The sequence below is a fragment of the Pan paniscus genome, chromosome 7 (assembly GCF_029289425.2).
Source record: "Pan paniscus chromosome 7, NHGRI_mPanPan1-v2.0_pri, whole genome shotgun sequence".
NCBI lineage: Eukaryota > Metazoa > Chordata > Mammalia > Primates > Hominidae > Pan > Pan paniscus.
Window position 1 is genome coordinate 21,892,313 of NC_073256.2, and position 12,258 is coordinate 21,904,570.

At 46.0% G+C, this 12,258-nt stretch overlaps 1 protein-coding gene across 1 annotated transcript; it reads right to left on the reverse strand.

Moving 5' to 3' along the window:
- Nucleotides 1-6,471: 6,471 nt before the first annotated feature.
- LOC112438857 (defensin-7) lies at nt 6,472-7,476 on the reverse strand. The gene is made up of 2 exons (XM_024927475.4): nt 7,305-7,476; nt 6,472-6,720 (listed from the first exon to the last, which is right to left on the reverse strand). Exons 1-2 carry the CDS (start codon nt 7,474-7,476, stop codon nt 6,608-6,610), a joined length of 285 nt encoding a protein of 94 aa, XP_024783243.3. The 3' UTR covers nt 6,472-6,607.
- Nucleotides 7,477-12,258: the final 4,782 nt, after the last annotated feature.

Below are 12,258 nucleotides of genomic sequence, written 5' to 3' on the forward strand. Positions count from 1 at the left end.
GCCTTCATAACCTATGTTTGGCAATGGATTCTTACATATTATATCAAAAGCATGAGCAACAAAAGAAAAAAACAGGTAATTGGATATTATCAAAATTAAAATCTTTTGTATTTCAAGTGACACTATCAAGAAAGCGAAAAGGCAACTCACAGAATGAGAGAAAATACTTACAAATCACGTATCTCATGAAAGACATGTATCCAGAATATATGCAGTCCTCTTATGATAAACACTTAAAGCTAAATAAACAAATTTATAAACGGGCAAAGGATCTCCTTAGACATTTCTCTAGGGAAGATATACAGATAGTCAATAAGCACATGAAAAAATTCTTGGCATCATTATTTATTAGGGAAATTCAAATCAAAACCACAGTGAAATACCACTTCATATCCACCAGGGTTTTTTAGAATCAAAAAGGCAGATAATAGACAAAACCTCTCGAGGATGTGGAGAAATTTACTGCTGTGGTGTAAAATGGGGCAGTCTCTGGGGAAAACAGTTTTACAGATTCTTTAATAAGTTAAACATAGAATTACCCCGTGAGCTAGGAATTCCACTCCTAGGTATATACCCAAAAGCTATGAAAGCGTATGTCCACACAAACAGTCATGGGGAAGGGCAAGAAGCCAGACATAAAAGACCATGTGTTACATGATTCTGTTTATACAAAATATCCAGAATAAGCAAATCTATGGGGACAGAAAATAGCTTAGTGGTTGCTCAGAGGTAGAGGGATGGGAATATCGGAAGGGAGGAATGGAAAGTCCTTGGGTTCTTTATGAAGTGATGAAAATTAATTTGACTGTGGTTATTGCTGCACATGTCAGTGAATATACTAAACGCCACTGAATTCTGCACTTTAAATGTGTGAGTTGTACATCATGTTAATTTTATCTCGATAGAGTGGCTTTAAAAAACAAAATAACATGAAAAATGATATAACCAATTTTTTTTTTTAAGTTACCAAATGCATTTCCTTTCTCTATATATGGTGCACTACTGGTTTGGGGCCAAATATAAAATAAAATATGTTGGCATGATGGAAATTGTGTTATATTGCTACATTAATTGTGGTTTATTATGTGACCTGGATTAGTGTAATCTGAGAGATATTTGTCGTTACGTTTTTCCAAGCAAACCTTGTTTACTCAAATGTGGAGGCAATTATTACCACTTTTCTTCACTCCCAACTTTTTTATAAGATCGTGTATTCAAAAAGCTCTTTTGGGACAACTAAAATGTTAAATATTTTACGCTATATGATACTATTATCATTTTTGTTTGTCTGTTCGTTGTGAGACGGAGTTTGCACTGCTGCCCAGGCTGAAGTGCAATGGCACGACCTCGGCTCACTGCAACCTGTGCCTCCCGGGTTCAAGTAATTCTCCTGCCTTTGCCTCCCCAAGTAGCTGGGATTACAAGTGTGCACCACCACGCCCTGATAATGTTTGTATTTTTAGTAGAGATGGGGTTTCACCACATTGGCCAGGCTGGTCTTGAATTCCAGACCTCAGGTGATCCGCCACACGCCTCAGCCTCTCACAGTGCTGGGATTACAAGTGTGAGCCACCGTGCCCGGCCTATCATTTATTTTTATTGTGTGTGTTGTTGCAGTTCAATGTAATCATCGATTATAAAATGCCTCCCCCATTTCACATTTCATAAGAGTAAAGAGTTTTTTTAAAGAGCCTTTCTAGAATAGAGAATGTGACATAATTTTATTCTCTTTTGATATTGGAAAATTAAGGATTTTTAGAAGATTTCTAGGCAAGGCAGAGAACTCAGTTGTACTTTAATTGGATTTACAGCATGGGGACTTTTTCTCAGCATCAAGGTGAAGGTGAGAACAGTATAAAATTGATGTGGGCTTAGCATTTGGCATTTACCCAGAGAGATGAGAGAGTAGGGGGAAAGGAACGAAGTCCTCATTCAACAGTGATTAAGTGATGGAACATAGACCAGGGCTGAATGTGAAAGAATTAAAAGAGTTTGGACAACTGATTGGGAAATAGTGGTGTTCCTAGAGAATGGAAGTGTTGACGACACTGAGTGACAGTATGGGAACGGCTGAGTTAGAAAGATCGAGGGGTGGGGACGAGGCAGGGTAGGATGCTGGAATCTGCATTTTTAAGGTGAGAGTATCTCCAAGTGATAAGAAGATTGATGTTATGGCTGTGGAGTGGGTGAATAAAACAGAGTATAAGGAAGGTTTCTGAAACCAGCAGGTCAAGGATCCCTGAGGTGTTGTTGGGAGCCATGTGAGAGCAATGCCATTTCCCACACCACAGCAGTGTTCTCAAAGCCAGAGCTGTGAACCAGAAGCACCTGCATCACCTGGGAACATGGTAGCAATACAAACTCCTGGATCCCACCTCAGACCTATTGAATCAGAACTGATTCTGTGGAGTGGGTCCTAGCAACAGTGTTTTACTGAGACCTCTGAAGACCTAGTGGAGGTTTACTGCTCATAGACCATCATCACTCAGGACAAAGACTCTTTCTCCCAGGTCCTTAGAAAAACAGTGGACATAAATGCTTTCTGTTAAATCCCATTGCTGAGGTCCGTGCAGAGTGAAAGAATTCTGAAACTTTTCAGCCATTTCCAGAGATGTGCCTTTTGTGTGTAAATGCATTTGTTTTATATTTAGTTGAACTTGGCATTCATTTATCCACTGTGAGGTGGCCTTTTAACCAAGGCCCAGGTTTCCAATTAAACCTGCCTCCTTCACCCCAGTTTTTTTTGAGACAGAGTCTTGCTCTGTCACTCAGGCTGGAGTGCAGTAGCACGATCTCAGCTCACTGCAACCTCTACCTGCTGGGTTGAAGCAATTCTCCTGCCTCAGCCTCCCAAGTAGCTGGGATTACAGGTGCACACCACCACACTCAGCTAATTTTTGTATTTTTATTAGAGACAGGGTTTCACCGTGTTGGCCAGGCTGGTCTGAAATTCCTGACCTCAACTGATCCCCTCCTCTCGGCCTCCCAAAATGCTGGGATTACAGGTGGGAGCCACAGTGCCCAGCCCTTCACCCCACATTCTGCTTGTTCATTGTGAATTAAAGCTGTCCACATCACTTTCCCTACTTGCTCAAGGGGAAGACAACAATTACCCTATCACCTGGCAATCCTTCCCAGGAGCTATTCCTAAGCTACCCTGATCTATCTAAGAGGACAAGATTCTTCTAAGGGTAAGTGGTCCTGATTTCCTGGTCTTGACCTAAAGGGGAATTCTGTAATTGTCTGATCTACCTTTGGGAAATAAGAAGTGGCCCCAGCTTACTCTGTGGAATACAAGATAACACAGCCTAGTCCACATGGTGGTTGGTAAACATATAGACAGACGGGAAGCAGGGACTCTTATTGGGATCCGTATCACGACTCATGAAGTCATCAGAGGCACCAAGCAAATAGATGGCACACCTGGAATAAGAAGAACATCAAAGGGCTTTGGAGACAATAAGGGAACTTCAAATGGTTTGCTTTCCTCTCTTCCCTCTCCTCCCAGCCCCCATACTCACATATGGACAAATGTCCAAGCCCTATTCAGCAAAGCCCGTTACTCTTGGGTCCAGCTTTCAATGAACAAATGCAAACACAGGATGGGTATATTTGTCCCTCATTAGCCATCAGGCTTGTGCAGCTTCGTGAGAAGAAACGACTGTCCCCTGTGATGACCGGTGGTCATGAGGACCTTATCTCTGCTCAGTGCCCTTCTCTCGTTCACCCCACCCCACCCCACCCCACATCGAAGCCAGAGCATTTTCACTGAAGTTCAATCTGTTTGTGCCAAGGGCTCTTTCTTCTTTTTCCTCAGTAGCTTCAGTATGTTTCCACCTTGAGATGTCCTCAGTTATCAGAGGGCGACTTAGCAGTGCCCATGCTGTATTCCCAGTCAAGGAGAACCTGCTCTTACAGAAAGCTGGGCCAGCAGAGCCACAGTAGCACCTTAAGGACAGCAGGCGGCGCTCCTGCCCCTTATAAAGTTACCCTGGAGGAACTGCATAGGTACACTACTGAATAGCGGTGTCCAGCAAATGGTTTTTTTTTTTTTTTTTTTTTTTTTTTGGTTGTCGTTGTTGAGACAGAGTCCTGCTCTGTCGCCCAGGCTGGTGTGCAGTGGCGCGCGATCTCGGCTCACTGCAACCTCGCCTCCCAGGTTCAAGCGCTTCTCTTGCTTCAGTCTCCCGAGTAGCTGGGATTACAGGCACACACCACCATGCCAGGCTAATTTTTTTTGTATTTTTAGTAAAGACGGGGTTTCACTATGCTGACCAGGCTGGTCTCGAACCTCAGGTGATCTGCCTACCTCGGCCTCCCAAAGTGCTGGGATTATAGGCATGAACCACCAGGCCCGGCCTGGAACCATTTCTTGGTTGGAGACAGACCCACTCTGTCCTCCCTGGGATCCGTATTGGGTTCCCCAGCTGTGTAGTGTCTCAGTGGGGTGCCTGGACCCTCTGCCTAGCTGAAGCTGCCTCTTCAGACAGACAGAGCCTCGGTCTGGGGCTGAGACCTGCTTAGAATCTGCATGGGGTGAATGTGGAGAACACCGGCTCCCTTCTCCTGAGGTCTGGGCATTTGTTGGTGGTGGTGGTGGTCACAGCAGTATCTGGGCCCGTTGAATTATTTTAGTCAAGAATGGTAAATAACCCACTTGATATTCTGTCTCTTTGCAAACAGTGGTCTCTCTATCAGTCTTGGATTTCTTAAGGCATTCTACCAGAGCCCACCTGATAAGAGTAGCCTTGGCTCAAACAGACATATTCTTATTCCAAATAAGTGTTGTGGAATCATAAACTGAAACTGCTATATTCCAAGTGAAATAAGGAGCTGGCACTCACGCTGGACGCCTCCCTGGGGTCTTGTGGTCAGGGACTGACAGGCCATTTGCAGGATACATTGGATAACTGTTCAAGGGACAGTTGGAATCTGAGGAAGGAAACAGAGGGGAGACAGGAGGAAGAGTCACATTACACCTCAACAAGATGTCAGCCTGGCCCTACAGAGACACCAGGTTTAGGCAGTGACCATGTCCTCTTGGAAAGGAAGAAAAAGACAAGCTCAAAAGGACACAGGCCCCGAGAGTGAGATATTAAGATGAGCAACAGTTGGAGACAGCCTGGCAGGGAAGCCGTGACCATCCTGGTACATACTCTGAGGACCTAAGAGGGTATTGCTGTTGCTGTTCCTCCTGGAAGGTCCTGATAATGAATCTATCACAGTGTGGTGTTCCTGGGCTCTTTGTTTGATTCATTACAGCTTTCTTAACAACCCATTCCAATCTTCAAAAAAAACAAATTTTTTTTTTGAGATAGGGTCTCACTCTTTTGCCCAGGCTGGAGTGTCTCACTCTGTTGCCCAGACTGGAGTGTCTCACTCTGTTGCCCAGGCTGGAGTGTCTCATTCTGTTGCCTAGGCTGGTGTGTCTCACTGTTGCCCAGGCTGGAGTGTCTCGTTCTGTTGTCTAGGCTGGTGTGTCTCACTGTTGCCCAGGCTGGAGGGTCTCGTTCTGTTGTCTAGGCTGGTGTGTCTCACTGTTGCCCAGGCTGGAGTGTCTCATTCTGTTGCCTAGGCTGGTGTGTCTCACTCTGTTGCCCAGGCTGGAGTGTCTCACTGTGTTGCCCAGGCTGGATTGCAGTGGTGCAATCTCAGCTCGCTGCAGCCTCAACATTCTAGGCTCAAGCAATCCTCCCACCTCAGCCTCCCTGATATCTGGGACCATGGGTGTGTGCCACCATGCCCAGCTAATTTTTTGTATGTTTTTGTATAGATGGGGTTTCACCATGTTGCCCAGTCTGGTCTCAAACTCCTGCAACCCATTCCAACCTTAGCTAAAGTTGTTTCAATAGAACTGATATAACCCCCAAACTTAAAAGGTAGATGTGTGATCCAGTTTGGTTGAATAAAACTCCAACAGTTTTGGAAACAGCATGATGGTTTTTCCTGAGAAGGAACGATTTTGTGATTGCATAAACTTTAAGCTGACACTGATTGTCTGCCCAGCACACAGGACTTCTTTCATAGTGGATCCATTGAAAATGAGGCAGAATGAAAAGACAAAGCAGCGGATGGAGAGATCAGGGGCACCATTTGACCTTTCATATACATGTGTCTGAAGCCAGAATTCTTCCTGGAAGTTCCTAGAATTTGGATCTTTATTTTATTAGATCGGCCGGGCCCGGTGGCTCACGCCTGCCATCCCAGCACTTTGGGAGGCCAAGGTGGGTGGGTCACGAGGTCGGGAGATCAAGACCATCCTGGCCAACATGGTGAAACACCGTCTCTACTAAAAATACAAAAATTAGCCAGGCGTGTTGGCGGGTGCCTGCAGTCCCAGCTACTCAGGAGGCTGAGACAGGGGAATTGCTTGAACCTGGGAGGCAGAGCTTGCAATGAGCTGAGATCCCACCACTGCACTCCAGCCTGGGTGACAGAGTGAGACTCCGCCTCAAAAAAAAAAAAAAAAAAACAATAAAAACCCGGAAATCATGTTACCAAGTATTTATTTGGGATGAGGACATGAAATTGAGGACAAGGTATAAGAATAACAATTCCCTTTAATGCTCAAAGCAAATTATGAACTGTTTTTCTCTAGTCTGCAAGCTTAGTAGCAGCAGATTGGGTAGCGTTCACCATGGATGAAGGAGGTCCCACCAAGATGTTCTCCAAAAAGGCAGTATAGTACTCTGCAATGGCAGATCAAGCCCTTTGTTGAGCCTGGGGACCCAGAGAGAGCATCAGAAATTGAGTACGGGGTCAACAGTGGGTGGTAAAGTGAATCTTGGAGAAGTCACATGTTGGCTGATGAGTGATCTTGGCTGTATTGCAGCTGGTAGCACAAACAATCTCAGTCAATAGGAATAAATACACCGAGCAGTGCTGGTCACTCAGGATTCGAGACTCATTCTCCTTTGCTTCACTTTTTTGCATTGCTGCCCATCACACACACACCTGAACACACTTTTAGGCTCCTCTCCAGGTTCTAAAACCTCCTATATAGACAGGGCAACATATTTTCTATATACTTAAGCTTGTTTGTCTGGATCCAGAAGGAACTAGGTAGCATCTCCTTATATCTTAAATCTAGTGAATTTCACAGTCATATCTTGGAATCAAGTTTTTGGAGAAAGAAAAATCTCTTAGATTTCTTTGGTTCTCTATTCCATTTAGATATGAGAAAATCCAGGACCAGAGATGTTAAGTAAAGCCGCCTAAGTGACATCTGCCACTGAGATCCAATTCCAGAGCCTGTCTCCTGTCCTTCTGTCTAGTCTGTAGCTCTGCATGCTGGCATCTCTCACCTGGAACCTGAAGAGAGGAGCTGTCATCTCCTGAAAAGTAAATGACCACATCCTGGTCGTCTGCTGGAGGCTGCTTCTGGGCTGGCATCTCATCAGCTCTTGCCTGGAGCGGCTCTGCCCAGGCCTGAAGGGCCACCAGGAGAAAGGCAGAGAGGAGGGTGAGGGTCCTCATAACTGTAGTCACCTGGAGGAGAGGAGGGAGAGCAGGAGTGGATGTGTGGGGACGGAGGAGCCAGGCTGAATTTATAGCTCTGCTGCGAGAAGGCTCGGAGGTGGATGCTGCAGTGAGAGGAGGTAGGCATTTCGTTGGAGAGGTTGCAGGTGTCCATTGGCCTCCACGTCCTTCTGAGACTCCTCTGCTCTCCCAGCTTTCATTCTAGTGTGAATCTCTAGGTTTAGTGTCTATGCTAGCTTGGAATTCATGGTGATGATAAGGACCCTACCATTATTTCTGCTTTTACCTGCTTAAATATTTACTTTTAATATTGCAAAAAGTAATCGTAACAGTGATTTAATTCAGTAATTTCAGGGAATAAATCCCTCTTATTTTCTGAAAATGAGACCTCTTCTCTTCAGAAATCCAGACCCTCATAACAGACCTCAATTCCACTGTAGTAGAGAACTAATTCATTGCAGGGTTCAAGGGCATTATCACCCTCATTAAGGGGTTTTTGAGGTTAGGGAATGAGCAGTCTCCTATAGGAGCTGGGGTAGAGAGAACAGCAACCTCATCAGGCTATAGGTGAAACAAGTTCAGTGAGATAGAGATAGAGTTGATTGGAAGATAAAAATATGTTTATTATTTTCAGCTCAATATGTGTAAATAGACACATTGTATGTGTCTAATATATACTACCTTAGAATTTGAGATATGTATACATGTGGTCTTTTTTCTTATACCACATACAAAAATCAACTCAATGGATTGAAGACCTAAACATAAGATCTGAAACCATAAACTACTAGAAGAATATATAGGGATAAAGCTTTTTGACATTAATCTGGGCAATTATTTCTTGGCTATGACATCAAAGGGACAGGCAATAAAATGGAAAATAGACAAGCGGGGCTGTGTTGAACACTAAAGCACCTGCACAGCAAAGGAAACCATCAACTGAGTGAAAAGGCAACACAGAACATGAGAGAAAATATTTGCAAACCCTACGTGTTAGAATGGGTAAATATCCGAATATACAAGGAAGTCAAACAATTCAATAGCAAAAAACAATTAATCTGATTAATCAATGGGCCAGTGAGCCCCCATGATGGCTCACACAGGCAATCTCAGCGCTTTCAAAGGCCAAAGTAGGAAGATCGCTTGAGCCCAGGAGTTGGAGACCAGCTTGAGCAACATAGTGAGACTCCATCTCTGCAAAATAAATAAATAATAAATGAAAACTCAATGGGCCAAGAACATGAATAGACTTTTCTCAAAATAAAATAATGTTTTAGCAGCTATGAGTATGATCATCTCTGTTGGACACGTTAAGTAGGACATGTGTGTTTGGAAGGAAACTGCTTAAGTTTATTAACTGAACTCATAGCCACTGCCCCCAGCAACCAACAGTCCCAGACGGCAAAATATTCCCTCACTGGGTCCCTCTGAGGTGGCCCCATAATCACAGGTCAGATTGGGAGCACAGCTTCCTGGGTGGAACCGCAGTATGAAAGTTTAAGTTTTGTATTGTATTACTGACAGATTGTTAAGCTAGGTGAGGCCACCAGAGTGGGCAGAGTACAGTCCCCTGTCCCAGGCCTCATGTTGCCACATGAGCAGCTGTGCACAAGCAGGAAAGGACTTCCCCTATTTAAGGGTCTTTTGGGGACAGATGTCCTAATTTTGAGGGTTACTTTCTATTGAGTAGTTTAAATACCTGCTGGTAAGAGCAGTTGAGAAATCTGTTGGGAAGCTGGCATTAAAATAGGAGTTCACAGAGGGATGCCTTGTCTATGGTCAGCCCTGGCCAGGCCCAGGCAGCAACCAACTATGAATTCTCCATGACTCCTAAGACAATTGACTCTGTGATGCCTACACTGGTGCTGAGGCTGAACTATCTGCACCAAAAGAATATTGAAAGCCACTGGGACAGGCTGGCCTGTGTTTCATAGTATCCACCCTGTAAGGAGGCTAGGCTAAGAATGCCGCTCTCACACAGATGAGGATTTGGAATATGGCCTGAACCAGCCTCCTGGGAACCTGGGGTCCAACCATAAAAACAAATCAAAGCTGTTTGGACAAACAGGTGTGTTGGAGAATGCCCGGGGGAGAGGAGTGCCACCTCGGCTTGTGTTGCTAAGCAGGGCAGGTTTGTTGGACTTTCCGGAATTAAGGATGTACATGCAATGTGTGGTTTCTTAGAGGGAACAATCACCTCTTCTCTTGACCTTAGAGAGTTGAGACTAAACAATTTTTTAGGACTGTTTGGGCCTAGAAATCCTGAGATTTTTAGGTGAGACCTTATGTGTCTCAGAGGTCTCACAAGGGAGGGAGCCAAGGTGGCAGCAAGACGGTGCTGTGTGCTCAAACACCTTGTTCTAAAGCCAGTTCAGGACAGGCTTAATGGCCACCATACACTCAGCATGAGTGGGATGATTACTCTATGCTTGGGATACACAGGATGGAGCTGGTATGGTCCCTCCTGGGTTATTTGAGGGGGAGTGCTAGGGAGAATAGTGCACATTTTAAAATGTACCACTCTCCACCCTCCTCCTCCTCCTCCTCGTAGTGAGGTAAATGGCATCAGTTTTCTGGAAATGAGAAAAGAATGCAGTCACTCCTGAGGGAATAAATACCTACAGCGAGGTTGCCAAGCCCAGTGTGCAGGCCGGGCAGCCACTGTTGCCATGGCAGGGCTGTGCACAGCACTGGTCCAGCAGGCCGGATACACAGGACCTCCCCTGCAGCTCTGTGTGAAGGCAGCAGGCACCGGGCTGTGGAGGACTTGGGGCAGTGGAGTGAGAGCTGAAGCGTCTCCCTCAGTCTTAAGGAGGGAAGAGGCATCTCAAGCCTCGCTAGGGGTGGTCGCTGTTGCAGAGCAGTGAAGTCGGCTGCCCCTCTGAGGAAGCAGTGAGTTCCTGATCTGTAGCAGCCCAGCAATTTCACCGTTGGAGGAAGTAGGCACTGGACTCATTCCAGCAGAGGAAGAGATTAGGGCCATTCAGGGAACTGGGCCCCAGATGATGGTTTTAGGTTCTAGGGCATTAGTAGGTGCCTGAAGGGCCCAGTGGATATGGATGTAGAGGCAAAATGAGAAGGGGTGTGTGTGCACGTGGGGAAAGTCTGCTGGTTTTGGGAAACGTCCAGTGTCCTGCAGAAGTGAAACCTGGACCAGCCTCCTGCACACAGAACACACTCCAATCCACAGGCATTTCCTCAGTAACACATGAGCGTGCTGTTATGGGGGAGCTGGTTAAATTTGGGTGTGATATTGTTACACACAGGTCTCCCAAGTCCATAGTTTTTGCATAACTTGTAAGGCAGCCTCATGGTGTGACCTAGGCCCTATGGTTTCCTTGCACTAGAGGGTATAGCTAATGGGGTTACATGAAGACAAATGGTGTTCCCAGCAAAATACCATTCTATGAAGTCACCTGCAGGGTACGCAACAAAGCATGAGCTAAGAGAGCAGCTAAGCAGGGGTCCAGGTACTGGATGTCAGCCAGCACCATGTCCTGGGGGTGGTGAGGTCCCTACCCTGTAGCAGTAAGGAGAGGCTGGTTTAGTGGTGACCTCACCATCAAGGTGAGATTCCTTGGAGTCCCCTGGTTCTGGTGAGGCTGTTGTTTTTCTTGACAACTCTTGGGTTGGGGCGCTGTGGTCTGAGGCTGTGGCCATCCATGACCCCCACCCCAATCGATTTTTCCATGAATTTCTACAAGTGTAGACTTCCAGTGTAGACGTGGTTGAAACTGTTCTCTCATACACATGCATTTGAATTTCCAGAGAATATTGAAGTGAGCCTGCGCTAGGTTGGAGCTGACTCTCCATAAGAGCCTTGACACCATCAGGCTGGAGTAAATATTCTGCGGAAGCTGTGGGTGGGGGTGCAGGTGTGGGTGTGACAGGAGAGAGGCCTTCAGCAGCAAGGATATTCCCACACAGCTGAGGCAGTCTGGTGGCCCCAGCAGACACAGGGTGTGTGGACCTTGGGCATGGCCCTGGAACATGGTTTTGACCTGGTAGGGAAGGGCAGTCTTGGAACATAGCGTACGTGTTAGCGTGGGGCAGGGCGGAGGCTGCGTGGGGGTGAGCTCTGAGGACTGTCCACCTCCCAGCTCCTCAGAGAGCACCACCCTGTCCCTCCCCTCAGCCCTTTGTCCACCCGCCTGGAGGGAGGGTCCTGGTGCTGCCTGTGCCACACAGCGACTCCCACGCCTGCAGATCCAGCTGGGACAGGCAGGAGTTCCAAGTCCCTGCCCTTTGTCTGCCTTTCCCAGCCACCTCTCACAAGCTGTCTATGTGTCTAGTATTGGCGTCTGCAGAAATTTTACAAAAAACTATGAGGGAATAACTCCCTTGAGCTGTTTAAAATGTGTCCCTAAATCATTGACTCTCCTCACACAGAAAAGGAGGTTTACTTATCCCCTGTTGAATCGAGACCGGGTAACATCTTGACAAATTGAGTGCACCTGACTTAGTGCCATGCTGTTTTTCTGGGATCGGGCCTGATGAACTGGTATCTTTCACTTCCTCTCTATTGGATGGTGCTGCAACCTGAATATTTTTGTCCCTCTGAAATTCATACGTTAAAATCTTAAACCATTAGTTGATAGTATAAGAGGTGGGAGCTTTTGGGAGTTAAGAAGGTCAGAAGGGCACAGGCTTTATGAGTAGCATTAGTGCCCTTATAGAAGATGCCCCAGAGAGCTCCCTCTCTGGTGAGAGGGCTCACTAGATGAGAATACAGTGAGAAGATGCCATCTATGAGTCAGAAAAGCAGCTCTCATGACACCA